The 22,414-nt window shown below is 41.0% G+C and overlaps 1 protein-coding gene across 1 annotated transcript in view; it reads right to left on the reverse strand.

Moving 5' to 3' along the window:
- Positions 1–1,097: 1,097 nt before the first annotated feature.
- LOC126249555 (uncharacterized) overlaps positions 1,098–22,414 on the reverse strand; it is an 82,780-nt gene continuing 61,463 nt past the window's right edge. Inside the window, exons 3-4 of the mRNA XM_049951219.1 lie at positions 17,279–17,421; positions 1,098–3,616 (exon numbers count right to left, since the gene is read on the reverse strand). Of these exons, the coding sequence (XP_049807176.1) occupies positions 3,505–3,616; positions 17,279–17,421 (255 nt within the window). The 3' untranslated portion in view covers positions 1,098–3,504. The remainder of the gene's footprint in view (positions 3,617–17,278; positions 17,422–22,414) is intronic.

Raw genomic sequence — 22,414 nt, forward strand, 5'->3', positions numbered from 1 at the left:
GAATACAAAAACAGAGGACAGAGCACTGTGCAATAAATATGTAGAATTGCAGAAAAATACGACATTGAGGTGAGATTACCGAGTAATCAAAGGTCGCAAGTATGGTTTTATCCAACTAAAATGCCGTTTCACTGTTCTGTATTATGTAGGGTGACTAGCAAGAATTTTGTTGGGCCATAAGAATCATTCACAAAATGCCTTTAAATTTTGACAGAGTGTACCAGTCACTTATCTAGTCAATGGTGTCTACTTTGTAGCTCTGTAACAGAACTTTGGAATACTTTCTGTAAAATAATGATTTCTTTAAAGGAGAGTGTTTCAGTTACGTTTCTGTTTACTTGTTAATTAATATCTTTTTTTCTTATATTACTGATCCATTTGTTAGAATGAAATTCCATTCTGTTTATATGCTCATTAGTGAAACTCTAAGCACATGTCTTTTGTAAATGCATTATGATACTCCTCCTGTAGGCGATTAAATAGTCAGTGCCCAGTAAACATAACAAAATAATCTTATCTGAAGTAATCCGTCTTGCATATGACTGCAAAGCTGGCTTAACTCTAGTTTAAATAAGAAGTTCATGCCATTTATCCAGCACCTGCCATTTTTAGTGTAAAAGGTATCAATCATCTGGGCAAGTTAGGGTAAATATACAGACTTGTACTCACTTGTTTATTAGCTGCCATTTCATGCCCATTGCTACACAATGGTGCATTTCCAACCTATGTTTAGCTGCAAATTTTAGTTGTTTGACGTCAGTGACCTAAATATTAAGGCTTTTTTTCCATCTGAACCCTGTATGAAATTCACCAAAAGTATGTATGTAAACACAGACAGACATTACAGTTCTATACAATAATGGGCAATGAAGGGTGGTCATAAGTACGCTCTTAGATCTTTTGCATCATACATACCGAGATGCACATGCATATCTCAGATGATGCCACATAATGTGCCTAATTGCTGCTGTGCATGGTGGCTATCTAGTTTTAATAGTATTAACTAACATGAAACAATGAGTCACAAATAAAGACAGTGAACTCTCTGGCCATTATTTCCTATATAAATGACAATGGTTATTACCAAAACAACAACATAGGGTTCCAAGACGAATGATTTATTCACATACAACAATTCTGTACATTACTTTTGTAGGTGACATACAGCTTCTACACCGTGAAGTGTTTCTGAGACAGAATACTGTTCAACACATGCTCTAATCTAGAATGCCTTATATTTAAAGTGAACACTTCAGAAACAAAAAGCAGCAGCTATACAGATTCAGAAGTAGAGTGTTTATAATAAGAATTTAAAAAGTAGAGAAAGAATATTGTGTAAGATATAGATGACATTTATCCAAAACAATGTGTATAGTGATGCAGCAATGAGCAGAAATACTTCAAAAAATCATTAAAATTCGGTTACATACTAAAGTGCTATGCATTCACTAGAAACCATATAAAAACTAAATTTTATATGCATTAATATATTATAACAATGAAGTCACAGTTTTAATATTAAAAAAACATGAACTAAATTTGTTTGTTACTGTAATGATGATTATTTGAGATGTAAGTCAGCAGAGAAAATATCACTAAAAACAAATTAATAAGTTTTTGTACAATACATGTAAATTCGTTTCATTCATATAAAATGTTTGTTAAAATTTTTGATTAAAGTCATATCAGTTGTCAGTAATTATAGCTATTCAATTTCATATGTGTACCACTGTCTGAATGACATCATTGTAGTTTATAAGTGTAAGTAGAAATCACAATCTAAATAGTTATACAATCATGAAAAAACTATTTCTATGTTGTATCAAATTAGAAAATTAAATGTTAGAGCATGCAGTACAAAAAATTTACACCCAAAACAAATGAGTCCATTGTTTTAACAGTATTTGTGCATGTTGTTCATTCTTTCATAATACAGGCAAAATGATTTAGTATCAGTTGCAGCAATGTGACTGAAGCAAAAAGCACTCATGTTAATGTAGAGGATTATATGCAATTAACGGCACTAGGTACTTAGTATTCAATAATTGTTATTTCATAGGATAAAAAATGGCATATATACAAATTCATTATGGTACATCATTACTCTGTATAATTACAGAAAGGAAACAATGGAACTGATATTACTATTCTTTGACACTCGTGGATTAGCTACTGAGCTTTACTCTTGTCTCTAGTACAAATTAATAAATAACAACTATTGTTTTTGTGAGTATGTAGACATGGAGACATATTTACCTGTAAAGTAAAGTAAAATAGTGTAAAATTCATATAAATCATGACTCTATGGGATTGTTAGTATTTTTAGTAACTAAATAACAAATACAGAAATATTTTAAAAATAGAAATCAATTAGTTAATAATTGTATGTGAGCACAAATTAAAATCTGTAGTTTGTGTAAAATCCAATACGTCATCCAGTAACTCTTATACTCCTTGTATCACATGAACTTCTGTTCTTGTGTATTTGATAGTTATTAAATGAAATGAATGTTATTTACAGAATGAAGCTAATCTGAGGAGGAGAAAGCATACATTATAGTAGCTTTAAGTACATGTTATAAGCATACATGTTTACTAAACTGCAAGTAATACATCTAAAATTACAAGATGATGACTTCTGAGCATGGAAGTACTTGCATTAATATGATTGTTAGTTCTTCAAATCAGTACTTATTCTCAATCAATATCCCTACTTTCATGAGACAGCTACTGGACAACGGATAATATTATTAAATGTTTCAGATTCTCCTCAAACTAGTTAATAAATTACAAAAATGGTATATATACTTGAAAGAAGATATATGTACAAGTATGTAATAATTCTTCGAGGCTGTTTTACATTGACTAAGTGCTTCATGTCATTTAGCCTATTTTCAGATTTTTTTCCTATAACCTAATATTGCACAACCCGACAGCTGCATGTACAACAAGCACTGAAATGAAAGAATTTGCAGACAAACACTTTAGAAGAACAGAATTTGGAAAAATTGCATGATGCTTTGCAGGAGACATTAATGTGTAAGTATCTGAATATGCTCTGCTGTTTAAGTTAATACACTAACTTTCTTCATATATCATAATATTATGGAAACTCTTGCACACTTTACAAGCTACATCAAATTAGCTTTCTATGTGAAGTGTATAACATTTTTAACAGTTATTATTGTCAGCACTAAATGCTAGCTAGGAAATGTTTCCATATTTTGGTGTTAAAAAGTGGATGTATTGTCCTATTAATACTAATAAAGTTACATGTGTTTAACAGTATTCTTCACAAATTAAGTTTCTCATGGATGACACTGCTCAAACTATGGAAAGGATTTGGATGAAGTTCTGTAGACCGCTACTTCCATTTTAATTACATTTGGTCAAACTTTCATCCTTTTGCAGTGTACATTTATCAAAGTAATACTGAATGAAATATGTATGTGAAACTAATAATGAAATGGCTGTGAGAGAAGTATGATGTCCATGGTGACTCTTCTACTTGCGCACCACTATCTTGAAATGTGGTGCTGGTGCGGCTGCGACAATTGGAACTTCTTCCACCTTAGGCTTTGGCACGTATGGGTTCTTCAGCGGATCCAGGTTCAGGCTATGCAGGAGAGTACAAGTGGATTAATTAACAATATATCAAAATAAGAAAACAGACTTATCAGCATTACAACAGGAAGAATAATTTGAATCACTGACATATTTGACAGAGGGGACTCTGGAAATGCTCAAATGAGCTACAGGAAGATGAAAGTGACGTAAAATAATCAAATATTGCAGTGATTTGGTGTATTTCGTGGCTTTTAACGTTTCGATTCGAGTGCTCTGTTATCTGGCACTGACCTCTGTTGGGCATTTTAAGGGTAGTATCCACATGACATTATCCCTTTCATTTTTAATGAATGACAACTGAGTCCAAGAATCAAGCCATGAAAGAAAGCATACCCGAAACATCCTGACATTTTAAAGCTGTGTTCTGCAGGAGTGGCTTAGCTACAACCTACAGAATGTTGCTTGAAATAATGATATGGTGAAGGCTTTCATAGCTGGATATCTTAGCTGCTGGTGAATCTTCTGGGTTGTATTGTCGCTTGCTGATGAATATTCTTGGTTGTATCGTAATGGTCCATAAAAATTTTCCATTTCTAACATTTTGTCCAGACCAGTGCTGCACCTCCACTGAGTTTTGATGATTACTGTGTCGGACCGTTAAGTAGTGTGTAAACTTAGGGACTGATGCCTTTGCAGTTAAGTCCCATAAGATTTCACACACATTTTATCATTTTTGATAAACGACTGTAGACGACAATCAATAATTAGTTTTTATCTCTGACAAGGATTCTCGCTGCCCACACATGTAAAGTTAGACCACACTCTCCTTTCCGTAGTATTTATGTCGGTCTCCAAATGTCCGACACGTCAGCCGACAAGACTCAGCGGAACAAGCCTCTGAAAGTGTCCAGTCCAGCTCTGGACGAAACTTTAGGAACGGAAAAGTTTCTTGAAAGAATAGTGCACTCTGTAGTGGAGCATTCGCTATTTTGAAACTTCCTGGCAGATTAAGACTGAGTGAAACTGGGATTCGAATCTGGAACGTTGATTGTCACAGGCAAAGTACACTACGGCTAAACCGTTTCGCTGCGATATCTGTACTTCCAGGAGTGCCAGTACTGGAAAGGAACGCAGGAGAGAAAAGTTTATGTGAAATATGAAAAGTAGAAGAGAGGTAATGGCAGAGTTGATGCTGTTTTCTGACACTGACGTATATAGGTTATTTTAAGGGCAGTATCCAAATGACATTATCCTTTGGTAACTCAGTTGCTAAGAGCACGTGGTTGTGAGTTCAAGGCCTTATCCGCCACATTGTTTTAAAATGCTGGGACTTCCAAAACAGCGCACATTCGACTGTTCAGTGAAGAAACCCTAGTGGAATTGGTATCCGATTTTTAACGAAGAAAGCTCGACAATCTGTGGAAAAAGAGAGTGCTCACTGTCGTGGTGAAATAAGCGCCCAGGAATGTGCTGGAGCAAAGACACAATTTCCTGGACGTAGCATTCAGTTCTCGTAACTTCAGCACATCGCAGAACAAAGTTTGGAGACGGTATTTACACACAAAGCATTATAAAATTTACCATTTTTCTGGGATGACAATAAAAATTAAATGCCATATGGCATTGTTACTTGGGATATCCCACGGGGCTGGGTCGTCTGCCTAGTCGAAATGGGTGAGTCTAGTCCGAGCACAATGGCCCCTGCACTTGAGATATGTGAGTTGTGTCGTACCTATGTGCATTTGCGGAGTGTGGGTGAGTGTAATGGTTGCATTTACAGAGTAATGTTATGTTTGTGTTTGATGATGATGATGATGATGATGATGATGAGAGACGAGAAAGGATGAAAAGCAGTGGTTGCACATAGTCTACTCCTCTCGAATAGTGCCGAGAGTGTTGCCGAATTTAACGTCTCCATCCGACGAACGTATCACCATCACCATCACTGGCAGTTGGCAAGAAGGTAGCTTGGAAGAGGACGTATTCAGACAGTTTTACTTTGCATACATGCAATAGATACGACCAACTGTCATAGTTGAGTGGAGAGGAACCTCGTGTAGCCGTAGATGTAGGTAACTTGCAGCAGTCCTCAGCAATTAGGAGGCCTAGGTTAGTTGCAAAGTCTAGCAGAAAGAAGGTTCTGCTGCTAGGTAGTTCCCACGGTAGCGGTGTGGGCCAGCAATTGCAGGAAGTGTTGGGGAGTGAGTACCAGGTCACCAGCATTGTGAAGCCTAGTGCAGGGTTGGCTCAGGTAACTGAAAGCATAGGGGAGCTATGTAAGAATTTTACGAAAGAGGATCAGGTAGTGATAGTGGGTGGAGCAGGGAATAGTCTCGATAGGGACGGGGAATATGATGTCAGTGGTGACTTGGTTAAGATAGCTACTCAAACTGGTGGCACTAATGTGCATTTCGTGCAACTGTTTCAGCATCATGATCGGCCTCACCTTAATGCGGCTGTTAGGCGCGTTAATGTGGGGCTGGGGAGGGCACTGATGGCGGAGGGCATGGATCACATCTCAGTGGTGCCAGTTGGGTCTATCAGTAGATGGGGTTTCACTAGGCATGGCCTGCACCTCAATAGGTATGGGAAGGAGAGGCTGGCTAAGCTTATAGGTGACAGTGTAGTGGGTGGTGGTGGTGGTAGTGGTATCAAAAAATGGCTCTGAGCACTATGGGACTTATCTTCTGTGGTCATCAGTCCCCTAGAACTTAGAACTACTTAAACCTAACTAACCTAAGGACATCACACACATCCATGCCCGAGGCAGGATTCGAACCTGCGACCGCAGCGGTCACGCGGATCCAAACTGAGGCGCTTAGAACCGCACGGCCACACCGGCCGGCTAAGGTAGTGGTATCACTCATGGAAAAATTCCTGTAGTAGTTGGTGTTAGAGCTGCACCATTTTTAGACTGAAGTCAGCTGATAGGTATACCTGCTTAAAGGAAGTGCCTCTAACTAAGGGATCACCTCCAGAGGATGTAATGTTTCCAAGTAGAGAAGGAATTAGCATATTTCATCAAAATATGAGAGGTATTAGAGATAAAGTTAGTGAACTGCTAATAAATGTTAACTCTGAAATTATTGGTATATCAGAGCACCACTTAATTTGATAATTCAGAGGCTTCCTTTAACAGGTTGCAGATTAACTGGCTGTTTCTCAAGGAGTTCCTTGCAAAGTGGGGGAGTGGCTCTGTACGTAAAAAACAGTATGTCATTTGAGTCCATAGACGTATCACGACACTGCACTGAACAGATATTTGAAAGTTGTGCAGCATTAGTTGAATTTAGTGAAACTAAACTTCTAATTGCTGTTGTTTATAGGTCCCCTAACTCCGACTTCAGAGAATTTTTGCTTAAGCTAGAGAGGGTTCTTGATTCACTTTGTAGGAAGTACCAGGAAGTAGTTATATGTGGTGACTTCAATATTAATTTTATACATGATTGTGCAAGAAAAAGGATGTTGGTAGATCTCTTAAATTCATATGATCTGATGCAAACTGTGTTTTTTCCAACTAGGGTGCAGGGGAACAGTAGCACAGTCATAGACAATATTTTTATTCATTCTTCATTACTAGATGGGCATTCTGTTAGTAGAAGGGTGAATGGCCTTTCAGACCATGATGCACAAATTTTACCACTAAAAGGTTTTTGTACTCTAACCAATGTCGTATTTAATTACAAACTACGTAGGAAAGTTAATCCAACAGCAACAGAGAGTTTTTCAAAACTTGTCAAGGAACAAGAGTAGCAAGATGTTTATAGTGCCGATAATATAGATGATAAATACAATGCTTTCCATGACACATTTCTCTCGCTCTTTGAGAGTTGCTTTCCATTAGAACATTCTAAACGGGGTACTAGCAGTAATGGACAGCCCGGTTGGCTGACTAGTGGGATAAGGATATCATGTAGAACAAAGCGCGAATTATATCAAAATGTTAGAAGTAGTCACAATCAAACTAAAGTAGCCCATTACAAACAGAATTGTAAGGTGCTTAAAAATGTTATCAGCAAGGCAAAACGTATGTGGTATGCAAATAGAATAGCTAATTCACAGGATAAAATTAAAGCCATATGGTCAGTTGTGAAGGAAGTGTATGGTCAGCAGCACAAGGTTGATGATATAAAGTCAGTTCGCAGTAATAATATTTCTGTTACTGATAAATCAGATATGTGTACAGTATTTAACAACCATTTTCTGAGCATTGCTGGTGAATTAAATAAAAATTTAGTTTCTACAGGAAATCATATAAATTTCTTAGCAAATGCCTTTCCGAGATTGACGTCTGCAATACTCCTCTGTGATACAGACAAGAGGGAGATTGAGTCAATAATTAAATCACTGAAGACTAAGGACTCTCATGGTTATGATGGAGTGTCTAGTAGAATATTAAAGTACTGTGCTGCTAATGTTAGCCCTGTATTGAGCCATATTTGTAATTTTTCCTTTAAGAATGGTCAGTTTCCTGAGCGATTAAAGTACTCAGTGGTAAAGCCGCTTTATAAAAAGGAAGAAAGTGATAATGTAGATAATTTTTGACCTATTTCTATGCCATCAGTGTTTGCAAAAGTTATCGAAAAGGCTGTGTATGTAAGGTTAATTGATTATTTTATATCTCACGATTTGCTATCAAATGTACAGTTCGGCTTTAGAAGTCGTTTGACAACTGAAAATGCTATATCCTCTTTTCTCTGTGAGGTACTGGATGGGCTAAACAATAAGTTTCGAACGCTTGGCGTATTTTTTGATTTAACAAAGGCATTTGACTGTGTTGATCTCACAATATTACTCCAGAAGTTGGACCATTACGGAATAAGGGGAGCAGCTCACAATTGGTTCACCTCTTACTTTAGCAACAGGCAGCAAAAGGTCATTATTCACAACGTTGATAACGGCTGTGATGTGGGATCTGAGTGGGTACTGTCAATTGGGAGGTGCCCCAGGGATCAGTGTTCGGGCCGCTCCTGTTCCTTATTTATATAAATAATATGTCCTCTAGTATTATGGGCAACTCTAAAATATTTCTGTTTGCTGATGACACTAGCTTGGTAGTAAAGGATGTTGTGTGCAACATTGACTCGGTTTCAAGTAGTGCAGTACATGACCTCAGTTCATGGCTTGTAGAAAATAAACTAACGTTAAATCACAGTAAGACTCAGTTTTTACAGTTTCTAACACACAATTCAACAAAACCTGACGTTTTAATCTCACAGAACGGGCATATGATTAGTGAAACTGGACAGTTCAAATTCCTAGGTGTTCAGATAGATAGTAAGCTGTCGTGGAAAGCCCACGTTCAGGATCTTGTTCAAAGACTTAATACTGCCATTTTCACTATTCGAACGGTATCGAAAGTGAGTGATACTTCAACACGTAAATTAGTCTACTTTGCTTAATTTCATTCACTTATGTCGTATGGTATTATGTTTTGGGATAACTCTTCCCATTCTAGAAGGATATTTTTGGCTCAGAAACTGGCGGTTCGGGCAATAAGTGGTGTGAGTTCACGAACCTCTTGTCGACCTCTGTTCACGAGTCTGGGTATTTTGACATTGGCCTCTCTATATGTATATTCCTTATTGTCATTTCTTGTTACCAATATTAGTTTATTTCCAACAATAAGCAGCTTTCACTCGGTTAATACTCGGCAGAAAACAAACCTCCATTTGGATCGGACTTCCTTAACTCTTGTGCAAAAAGGTGTGCAGTATACTGCTGCATCCATTTTTAATAAGCGGCCACTCGAATTCAAAAATCTTAGCAGTAATCCACGCGCTTTCAAATCGAAACTGAAGAGTTTCCTTATGGGTCACTCCTTCTATTCTGTCGAGAAGTTCCTTGAAAAATTAAGCTGATTCTCATTGTATTGCTGATAGCGTTTGGTTAAACTTATGGACTGATTTTCTTTCAGGTTCATGAACATTTATTTTTATCTGTTATTACTTTTATGTTGTAAGTTCATGTACTGACACGTTCCATGACCTCGGAGATTTGCTCCTCAATTTGGTCCTACGAAACTCGACATGTAAATAAATAAAACAAATAAACATCACATGTGCTCATTTCAGGGGACACTGCGAAGAAGTTCGGAATTTGATCCAGGACATTTGGGAAAAGACTGGTGATTAAGAACTTTATGCCAGCACTCCTCCTATTCTCTCTGGCCAAATACTAGCAGCGAAAATATCATCCACTACCAGAATTCGAACCGGCTTACCTCCAGGTCGAGTGCCACCACATATGTGTGCGTTAGCGACCTCCGCTAAGGAGGCGGATTGAGATGAAAATATAAAATCTGTAAGCACAAGCAGCAATCACAAATGACATTTGTGACCACCGTTGTAACCAAATATAAACAGTACTTGTAGAACGACGCTACTTGTAGAACGACGCAACCTACTGTCGACCAGTCCATTAACGAGAGTCTCAGGGATGCGTTGTTACAAATATCATCGAAAGTTCAAGAGCACGTTCGAATGTAATTTTGGAATATTGCACTGTAGGAGAAACGCGTTTTATGGTAAGGTGCGATATGGCCTATCATCGATCATGTTGACTGCAATAAATTTCTCATGGAAGATATGACACCCAAAGTAATACGCCTCAATCGCCGCACTCAATTCCTGATTAGATATCACTACAATTTTCAGCCATATGATGCTTAAAACGTCTGTTCGTTGTAAAAACCAAGATAATAATTACAGGAAAAAATAATCCGAGCTAAAACATTAAATTACCTATGACTAACAATCGATTAACAACTAGCTTTGGACTGCTTTCTACTAAAAAATCCAACTCAAACCACACAGTTTCCTAAAACTATTAAAACTAACTTATTATCCAGTCTAACATGCTGTTCTTGATATATGTGAACGACCTCCCTTCCTGTCTGAAACAGGAAGCTGAACTGAGACTGTTTGCTGATGATACAAGCATCATTATTAATCCAGTCAAAGAAGTCCAATTGAAAATTATACAAATAAGGTCTTTGGAAAAGTCATTAATTGGTTTTCTGCAAATGGGCTTGCACTAAACTTTGAAAGAACACAGTACATCCAATTTTCTGCTGGGAAAAGTACAGTTCCTTCAATAAATATAACACATCAACAAACGTCAGTAGACAGGGTAGAGCATACTAAGTTTTTGGGTGTACATATGGATGAGAATCTTAATTGGAAAATTCATATTTTGGATCTCCTAAAGTGAGGAGGTTCAGCAACTTTTGCGATCAGAATAATTGACAATTTTGAGGATATAGAAATTAGTAAGCTAACATACTTTTCATACTTTCACTCTCTGATGTCATTCGGAATAATGTTTTGGGGTCAGTCAACACTTAGACAAAATGTATTCACTGCTCAAAATAAAGTGGTTAGAATAATGTGTAGGGTCCATAGTCGCACGTCTTGTAGGCATCTTTTTAAAAGATTGGGAATTCTTACAAGAGCCTAATGGCTCTGAGCACTATGGGACTCAACTGCTGTGGTCATAAGTCCCCTAGAACTTAGAACTACTTAAACCTAACTAACCTAAGGACAGCACACAACACCCAGCCATCACGAGGCAGAGAAAATCCCTGACCCCGCCGGGAATCGAACCCGGGAACCCGGGCGTGGGAAGCGAGAACGCTACCGCACGACCACGAGATGCGGGCTACAACAGCCTCACAATACATCTACTCACTAATGAAATTTATTCTCAACAACATGGACCAGTTTAAAAACAACAGTGACATTCATGATTATAATACCAGCAAAAAGAAAGACTTACACTATCCTTTGCTCAGCCTATCTTTGGCACAGAAAGGGGTAAAATATACTACTATAAAAATTTTCGACAAATTACCAGATGATATAAGGTGTCTGACAGACAGCAGTAATAGCTTCAAAAATAAATTGAAATCATATCTCCTTGACAACTCCTTCTATACCATAGATGAATTCATGAATAGGAATAAATAAATCTATAAATATAGTATATGCATTTTGTGCCATTTAAGGGAATGGGGTAAATAATAGAAATATTAATCTTTAACTCTGTATTGTAATACATATATATTAAAAAATTTTGTTTCATATGTGCATTTCTTGTGCACTCGACACGTTCCACATCATAACGGCTACCGTACCGTGGGATTGATCAGTGGAACACGCAACCAAGTAACTAACTAACTAACTAACTACTAAATCCAACGACAACCATTCACACATGTGAGACCCTCATCGATCCCATCTTGCCTGTGTAAATGTTTCATGCAGCTCCACCATTCCAGCGTTTTTTCGCTCCCTCGAAATCGTTGAAGATCTTCCTTTCCGTGTTGTATAACTGTTCCATTAGTACTCTGCATCAGCTCATAATGTTCCACACATACTCAGCACATAGATCACGTTTGCCTGTCTTACATCTTCCGCATATTTTAATCCCAACAACCGAGCAAGTTGGCGCAATAATAAGACAGTGGACATCCATTCGGGAGAATGGTGATTCGAGTCCTCATCCGGCGATCCAGATTTTTTTTTTGGTTGTGTTCCAAAAAGGATTAAGGCAAATCCTTTGAAAAGCACATGGTCGATTTCCTTCCTTGTCCTTCGCCGGTCCGAGTTTATGCTCCGTCTCTAGTGACCTCATCGTCGCCGTGACGTTAAACGTTCATCTTCACTCTTTCCAAATCGTAACACCCCTCTGCATCTTACTTCCTTGATGACCCTGCCTTATGGCAACCTATACCAGACTATCCCATCTTCCATGTCCCAATACCTCAGAAACATCCCACGATATTTCCTTTCCTGCGCTATAAAATCCTCCTTGAGATGTACCTAGCTTTCTCACGATAGCCTATCATACCCTTCCCACCCCAAGGAAATACTATGTTCCTCTCTTTCCTGTCCAGTTGAAAGTTCTCTCCACTTCTTAATGTACACGCACTTCCCATCATTATTTACTCAGTCACATAAACAGTGTCAATTTATAAAACAATATCCTCTCCAATTCCAGGAACGATCCAACTATTACTTATTAATTTTTAAAAGGGCCCCCACTACCCAACTGGACACCGAAATGTACGCGTCACCAACTTCTCGTCACATGTTACAACATCGTTTTCTGTCGATGAAATATATTTTTATGTGTTTTCATTATTCTTTAAACCGAAGGCAGAAGAGTGGTAACGTCTAGTCTACCATACCTACCCAAGCTGAGAAAATCTAAATAACAAATACCAGAAAAGAAATACAAGAACTTTTATTTCAATCTTTCTCGGCCATGAGTACCATAAACTAATCCCTTAACAGAAGCAAGACTATAGACAATGTCTCAGGACCATACCAAACACTTCTTTTATTCTATTTCGTCGTGTATGGAAGCTCTTCTTTCAACCCATTCAAGGTTCACGCAATACCCATTACGAATGGCTTTGAGCACTATGCGGCTTAACTTCTGAGGTCATCAGTCACCTAGAACTGAGAACTAATTAAACCTAACTAACCTAAGGACATCACACACATCCATGCCCAAGGCAGGATTCGAACCTGCCACCGTAATTATCCATTACGTACTAGAGATAATACATATCCCTATATATACAAGGTGCCCCAGTAAGAATGGCCAATATTCAGACATGTGTCACGATCATTTGAAGCAAAAAAGTTTACTGAACGTAGCTTTAAAATGAATATTTCAAGAGCTGTGAGCACTCCCTTATGTTCGGTATTGCAGTCTCTTGTTTTCCTTATTCTGAGCGCGGTAGCTTGGATCAGAAACGTTTCAGTTATCATAGACTCTATAAAGTGCATACGTTAAGAGCTATGAACACTTGTTCATCCTCGCTCCGTCTGTTCCACTGAGTAAGTTCTCGTAGTTCTGAAGGCATGCGTTTTAGAGCTCAGGTTTACTATACATTTTTGCTCCGAATAATCGTTCTCGTCTTATCCCTGAATACTGACTATTCCTCTTGGGACACCCTGCATATAACAAATAATATTATATTGCGATAATATCCTACAAAAGTTTGTAAGATGAGCATAAAAAATAAAACAAGGGTGATGGAATGCAGTCTAATTAAGTTAGGCGATGTTGGGGAACCTAGATCAGGAAATGAGACGGTAATTGTAGGTGACGTTTATTACATGGGCAGCAAAATAACGGACGATGACCGAAGTAGTGAGGGTATAAAATGCAGACTGCCAATTGCAAGAAAAACATTTCTAAGAAAAGAGAAATTTGCTAATATGTTAAATAAATTGAAATGATGGGACGTCTTTACTCGCAAGGGGAGGCCACAACCTTGAGATTACAGAATTACTTCACACTTTCACAGCTTTAGCAGCCATTAAAACAACGTAATGTGCAACTAGTAAGGTGCGATTTTCCGAGAAATCGTAAAAGAAGTTCTACGCGCCAGTTATGTGGTGTATGTGTCTGTGCCTAGATGCTGGACATTCGACTTCACTGTGGTCAAGTGGTCCGCCACAGACTTTAACTTTTCCTCACCTACTGACCTACTGCATCCACATCAGGGCTCCTCTCACCCTATCCCTCTCCATTCATCCTCGTCCCTTCCTTGTTGTTATCAATATCCTACCTGTACACCAAACCCTTCCCCAAACTTAAATTAAAAAAAAGTGATTAGCGTTCGAGCCCCGTAAGGCGAATGTGTAAGTGGCGACGGTTCGACCACCATTTAAACTTAGTTTTTAATCCATTTTTTTCATGTCTGGTCATATTATTTTATTTATATGACATTTGAGAGGTAATATAATAAAAAAAAAAACACTTGTATTTGCACGAAGTTTCAATTTAGCTTTTCATCGTCTGTATGACAAAATACCATCTGCAACGTGTGATGTCGGGCAACGGCCTTGCCGCAGTGGATACACCGGTTCCCGGGAGATCACCGAAGTTAAGCGCTGTCGGGCGAGGTCGGCACTTGGATGGGTGACCATTTTTCGGTGTGCACTCAGCCTCGTGATGCCAATTGAGGAGCTACTCGACCGAATGGTAGCGGCTTCGGTCAAGAATACCATCATAACGATCGGGAGACCGGTGTGCTGACACCACGCCCCTCCTATCCGCATCCTCCACTGAGGATGACACGGCGGTCTGAGGGCCCCGGTAGGCCACTCGTGGCCTGAAGACGGAGTGCTAACGTGTGATGACGAGAGCACATCCGACGAGTAATTGTAACTTAATCTTGTGATTGGCACATTGTCACTTACTATATTACTAACTGTGAATCCGTCATTCACATCATTATTTATCGATGTTTGACTTGAACTTTCCAAGCCTGTCCCTCGTCCTTGAAAATTTAACTACGAATAGTGACATACCGTAACATACGAAATTCACGGAAATGCACGTGGGGCATTTTTTCTCCACTGTATTACCTCTCAAATGATATATAAATTAAATAACGTGACCAGTGATGAAAAAACAAAAAATTGGTTAAAAAGTAAATGTTGGCTAGATTCGATCTGTCGCCTCCTCGACGGCCCGTCCGCGATGTGCGAACGCTAACCACTTGACCTCTATAGCTTTCATTACTAATTACTTTGCACAGATATATCAGTTACATAATAAACGCGTAAAACTTCTCTTGTGGAACTTCGGGAAACACATTGACACCGTAACCCAGAAAGTTCTGTAGATATTAAACAATCTCATCTCGATAGGACACAAAAGATTCCATCTCCCCCCACACCTTATTAAACTTTACCATGACAGCATCCTAACCTCAATAGTGGGTTACTACCGGGAGTCTGGGCGCACAGGCTCACGAGGGTTGTGCCCGCCACGACAGTGAGAATGGTCCAGCGAAGTATGGTATTGAGATCTGTGGGGGCCTACAGAACATCTCCAGGGGGGGGGGGGGGGCTATTAGTCATAATGAGGCTCTGCCGTCTGGACATCAAAATAAGGGAACAAGCGGCTTGGTACTAGGCAAAAAAGGGGAATTATGAGAAAATTGTAGACATCATGGGTGTAAGGGTGGAGGACAAAAGGGAAATAAGGAAAAGAGGGGAGGAACTTTGGGAGGGGTCTTGGGAGGTAGAAGAAACTGGACGTAGAACTTTCCAGCTCATACCAGATGTGAGGGAGCGCTTGGACATGAAATATTTTGAGCCAGCACGAGGACTGATCCATTTTGTCACTGGCCATAGATCCTACCCGGCATACTTATGTCGATTTGGGAAGAGGGCTACACCCGCGTGTGACTGTGGCGTGTCAGAGGGTACTCCCGACCATGTGGTTTACGAGTGCCCCCTCTTCAATGATGTTGCGACTACATTTCGAGACAGACTTCCAAACCACGACACATATCAACTGCTTAAACGTGAGGACATTTTCCAACTGCTAAATACATTGGCCAACGAGGTATCACGGAAAGTTTTAACAGAATACTTGAGGGACATGAACTGAATAACTGAGACAACCAACACTGATTGCGTCCAGATCCCTATTCCCATACCGCCTGTGCGTGGACTGGCCGACTTTCCATCATAGTTGGAATCCGCCACGTGCAGGACAAGAGGGAGTTGGGGATCAATGCTACCAATAAGGACATGCACCGGATATGAAGTAGGAAAAGTTACTTTGTAGGACATAGTTTAGGAAAATTAAGTTAGGGAACCGCAGCGAATCAACACCGTGGCCTGCCCAGTGCCAGGGGCACGCTCTTCGGGTTTAGCTAGATGAGCAAGGCTATCAAAAGTAGGTTTATATCTCTCACTGGCACATATGTGACGCTGCAGACGATAGGAATTAGTTATAAGAAATAGATATAAGTCCTAGGTACTAGACATTAAATGCCCATTGTATGTAATACTAACTGTAGCTCACCTGAATGGTTCAAATGGCTCTGAGCACTATGGGACTCAACTGCTGAGGTCATTAGTCCCCTAGAACTTAGAACTAGTTAAACCTAACTAACCTAAGGACATCACAAACATCCATGCCCGAGGCAGGATTCGAACCTGCGACCGTAGCGGTCTTGCGGTTCCAGACTGCAGCGCCTTTAACCGCACGGCCACTTCGGCCGGCAGCTCACCTGAAAATTGTAATTAGCTGCAGTATAAGTACCAGTTGTATAATTATTATGACCCACTAATCGCATAAGGAAGTGGGTTAATATTGTATAATTATTATGGTTTGTAATAAAGATTTAAAAAAAAAAAACTTCTTTTGCGACTCCCTCGGAATTGCCCAAGTAGTGCACCTTACTACTCGGACATTATGTTGGTTTAATGGCCTACTAAAAGTGTACAAAGTTTGAAGTAAGTACGTGATCCCAACCTCGTGGCTTCCCCTTGTCAGTGTATTTGTCATGTCATTTGTCTGTAACTTCGTCTTGTACGAAACGGAAAGGTGACCAATAAGCAGATCAGAAAAGAACTCGGTGCTACAGAATTCTGAAGATCAGATGGCTAGATGGAATAAACAAAGAAGGGGTAGTGAGTCTCTGAGGCAACAAGAAACCGTCAATTTGGTAGTGGAGGGAACTGCTGGGGGTAAAAATTGTAGAGGGAGATCGAGGCCCGACTGCAGTCGGCAGTTGCAAAAAGATGTAAACTGCAATAGTCATGCAGAGGTGAAGAGGCTTGCACGGGACAGAGCAGCTGCTTTCTTGTTCTGCACATTCAATAAATGTGTGTTTATGTGGACTGAGCAGTGTTGCTACTTGCTGCATGCCTTAGTTAGAGGTGGAAGTTACCTGTAGAAGGAAGGAGCGGAGGCGCAGTCGACGTTGTACCACCAGTCACAGGCGAACTCCTTCTGGTTGAAGAGCGTGCCGTTGGTGCAGAGGAACGCCGCCCCTTGCTCGCCTTCACGTCCGTCGTGGCACACATGGTACGCCTGTCGACAGAAGACATACGTCCATCCAACTTGTCGTACGCTATCACGGGTCTTTCCCGATACTGATACCTTGCCGGCCAAGCAGCTTGGCCGACATGGTTTGCACACTGCTACACTGGAAACTTACTGCGGAAATGAGTGTCTTAAAGTAATTACCACTGCAAATAATTTATAAGGCAGGATAATTAAGGATAAGTTACGGTACGTAAGAAGAGAAAACATAACTTTTTACGATACTGCAGTGCCTGTGCTGTTGCAATTAGAAAATAGCAGCGAAACGCAGGAAGATCTGCAGCGGATAGGCACTTTGTGCAGGGAGTGACAACTGACCCTTAACATAGACAAATGTAATGTATGGCGAATACATAGAAAGAGGGATCCTTTATTGTATGATTATATGATAGCGGAACAAACACTGGTAGCAGTTACTTCTGTAAAACATCTGGGAGTATGCGTACGGAACGAATTGAAGTGGAATGATCATATAAAATTAATTGTTGGTAAGGCGGGTGCCAGGTTGAGATTCATTGGGAGAATCTTTAGAAAATGTAGTCCATCAACAAAGTAGGTGGCTTACAAAACACACGTTCGACCTATACTTGAGTATTGCTCATCAGTGTCGGATCCGTACCAGGTCGGGTTGACGGAGGAGATAGAAAAATGGCTCTGAGCACTATGGGACTCAACTGCTGAGGTCATTAGTCCCCTAGAACTTAGAACTAGTTAAACCTAACTAACCTAAGGACATCACAAACATCCATGCCCGAGGCAGGATTCGAACCTGCGACCGTAGCGGTCTTGCGGTTCCAGACTGCAGCGCCTTTAACTGCACGGCCACTGCGGCCGGCGGAGGAGATAGAGAAGATCCAAAGAAGAGCGGCGCATTTCGTCACAGGGTTATATGGTAAGCGTGATAGCGTTACGGAGATGTTTAGCAAATTAAAGTGGCAGACTCTGCAACAGAGGCGGTGTAGCTTGCTGTCCAGGTTTCGAGAGGGTGCGTTTCTGGATGAGGTATCGAATATCTTGCTTCCCCCTACTTGTACCTCCCGAGGTGATCACGAATGTAAAATTAGAGAGATTCGATCGCGCACGGAGGCTTTCTTCCCGCGAACCATACGCGACTGGAACAGGAAAGGGGGGTAGTGACAGAGGCACGTAAAGTGCCCTCCGCCACACACCGTTGGGTGGCTTGCGGAGTATATATGTAGATGTGCGATGAAAGTTACTTCGGACATGCTCGAATGTCCGAAGGAACAGGCGCTGCGGCGACTTCAGCTGTTACGAAATACGAGAAATGTATTCGCAATTGCGAAAGTGGACTACCGTCAGCTATATACAGGGTGCGGCTCTCATATCCGGACAAATTTCAATCTGAATTTCCCGCCATATCGTAGTTCCGCTGGAGGTCGCGATTGGCGTTCTTGAAAGCAATAGGCATCTACTAAACAGTCAGAATCTCAAAATGGGCGAGATGTTACAGACAAGTGCGGAGTACAACCGAAGAGCAGCGATTATCGAAAGTCTTGGCGCTGGGCATTCGCCCCCTGAAATAGTTCGATTCTTCGGGTATTCGAGATCCACTGTTTACAATATTGTGGCCAAGTGTAATGCTTCGGAGAAGTCTGGGGAAGGTTCTGCTAACCCGGCGAGGAAACCTCATTCGGGGAAACGCACTTCACGAAGTGCGGCAGTCATGGAAAAGGCTCAGGCGCTGATTTAGGAGGACCCGGGGCAATAGGAACACGCATTATGTTCAAGTATAATGACTTTTCCGCATACAAGAAATCTACTCTGTAGGAATCAGCATGGGTTTCGAAAAAGACGATCGTGTGAAACCCAGCTCACGCTATTCGTCCACGAGATTCAGAGGGCCATAGACACGGGTTCACAGGTAGATGCCGTGTTTCTTGACTTCCGCATGGCGTTCGATACAGTTCCCCACAGTCGTTTAGTGAACAATGTAAGAGCATATCGACTATCAGACCAATTGTGTGATTGGATTCAAGAGTTCCTAGATAACAGAACGCAGGATGTCATTCTCAATGGACATAAGTCTTCCGAAGTAAGAGTGATTTCAGGTGTGCCGCAGGGGATTGTCATAGGACCGTTGCTATTCACAATATACATAAATGACCTTGTGGATAACATCGGAAATTCACTGAGGCTTTTTGCGGATGATGCTGTAGTATATCGAGAGGTTGTAACAATGGAAAATTGTACTGAAATGCAGGAGGATCTGCAACGAATTGACGCATGGTGCGGGGAATGGCAATTCAAAAAATGGTTCAAATGGCTCTGAGCACTATGGGACTTAACTGCTGTGGTCATCAGTCCCCTAGAACTTAGAACTACTTAAACCTAACTAACCTAAGGACATCACACACATCCATGCCCGAGGCAGGATTCGAACCTGCGACCGTAGCGGTCGCGCGGTTCCAGACTGTAGCGCCCAGAACCGCTCGGCCACTCTGGCCGGCGAATGGCAATTGAATCTCAATGTAGACAAGTGTAATGTGCTGCGAATCGTAGAAAGAAAGATCCTTTATCATTTAGCTACAACATAGCAGGTCAGCAACTGGAAGCAGTAGGCATTAGGAGCGATTTAAAATGGAATGATCATATAAAGTTGATCGTCGATAAAGCAGATGCCAGACTGAGATTCATTGAAAGAATCCTAAGGAAATGCAATCCGAAAACAAAGGAAGTAGGTTACAGTACACTTGTTCGCCCACTGCTTGAATATTGCTCACCAGTGTGGGATACGCACCAGATAGGGTTGATAGAAGAGATAGAGAAGATCCAACGGAGAGCAGCGCGCTTCGTTACAGGATCATTTAGTAATCGCGAAAGCTTTACGAAGATGATAGATAAACTTCAGTGGAAGAATCTGCAGGAGAGACTCTCAGTAGCTCGGTACGGGCTTTTGTTGAAGTTTCGAGAACATACCTCCACCGAGGAGTCAAGAAGTATATTGCTACCTCCTACGTATATCTCGCGAAGAGACCATGTGGATAAAATCAGAGAGATTAGATCCCATACAGATGCATACCGACAATCTTTCTTTCCACGAACAATACGAGACTGGAATCGAAGGGAGAACCGATAGAGGTACTCAAAGTACCCTCCGCCACACACCGTCAGATGGATTGGAGAGTATGGATGTAGATGTAGAAATCGCTGAGGAAATTGGAGTCAGCATTGAATGACAGAGAGCGAACAATGCGCCGGATGACAGAGGAGGACCTCATACGAGCCATTTAGTCCAAAACCGACTCTCGGATAACGTTGACATGTTCTGGTTAAAGGAGTTTTGGCCCTAAAATAACCCGGATTTGAACCCCCTCAACTACTATGTTTGGAGCGTAGATGAAAGAGTTACCAATATGACTACGCAGCCTAATGTAGAATCTCAGTGCACCGCTATCGAAGCAGCATTCGAAAATATGGGCAGCGCTGTTTTAAAGAGTGCGTGCGATCGTTTCAGGACAAGGCTGGAGGCGGTCATTGCAGCTCAAGGGGCTTACATCGAGTAATGTTACTCTTAAAAAGACACTACTAGTTTGATGTAAAAGGATTTTCATTTTCATTTGTATTTTGTTTTAATAAACTTGCTTTTAAAATAAAGTTTCATTTGTCTGGATTTAAGCGCCGCACCCTGTAATGTCCTTCGAACATTCGTGCGTGTCCGAAGGAACTTTTCATCGTAATTCGGAATAACACCGGAACTTCAGTATAGTATTTATCAGGGACACCGGACAAGCGACTTTCAAGTGTCATGTCTCTCCTGTACAGGAATATACACTACTGGCCATTAAAATTGCTACACCAAAAAGAAATGCAGATGATAAACCGGTATTTATTGGACAAATATATTATACTAGAACTGACATGTGATTACATTTTAACGCAATTTGGATGCATACATCCTGAGAAATAGGTACCCAGAACAACCAGCTCTGGCCCTAATAACGTCCTTGATACGCCTGGGCATTGAGTCAAACAGAGCTTGGATGGTGTGTACAGGTACAGCTGCCCATGCAGCTTCAACACGATACCACAGTTCATCAAGAGTAGTGACTGGCGTATTGTGACGAGCCAGTTGCTCGGCCACCATTGACCAGATGTTTTCAATTGGTGAGAGATCTGGAGAATGCGAACAAGAGGTGACCGAGACGTGTAACGAATGGCACCCCATACCATCACACGGGGTGATACGCCAGTATGGCGATGACGAATACACGCTTCCAACGAACGTTCACCGCGATGTCACCAAACACGGATGCGACCATCATGATGCTGTCAACAGAACCTGGATTCATCTGAAAAAATGACGTTTTGCCATTCGTGCACCCAGGTTCGTCGTTGAGTACACAATCGCAGGCGCTCCTGTCTGTGATGCAGCGTCAAGGGTAACCGCAGCCATTGTCTCCGAGCTGATAGTCCATGCTGCTGCTAACGTCGTCGAACTGTTCGTGCAGATGGTTGCTGTCTTGCATACGTCCCCATCTAATGACTCAGGGATCGAGACGTGGCTGCACGATCCGTTACAGCCATGCGGATAAGATGCCTGTCATCTCGACTGCTAGTGATACTAGGCTGTTGGGATCCAGCACGGCGTTCCGTATTACCCTCCTGAACCCACCGATTCCACATTCTTCTAACAATCATTGGATCTCGACCAACGCGAGCAGCAACTTCGCGATACGATAAACCGCAATTGCGATAGGCTACAATCCGACCTTTATCAATAATGGTACGCATTTCTCCTCCACACACGAGGCATCACAGCAACGTTTTACCAGACAACGCCGGTCAACTGCTGTTTGTGTATGAGAAATCGGTTGGAAACTTTCCTCATGTCAGCACGTTGTAGGTGTCGCCATCGGCGCCAAACTTGTGTGGATGCCAGAATGAGATTTTCACTCTGCAGCGGAGTGTGCGCTGATATAAAACTTCCTGGCAGATTAAAACTGTGTGCCCGACCGAGACT

The sequence above is a fragment of the Schistocerca nitens genome, chromosome 3 (assembly GCF_023898315.1).
Source record: "Schistocerca nitens isolate TAMUIC-IGC-003100 chromosome 3, iqSchNite1.1, whole genome shotgun sequence".
Lineage (NCBI taxonomy): Eukaryota > Metazoa > Arthropoda > Insecta > Orthoptera > Acrididae > Schistocerca > Schistocerca nitens.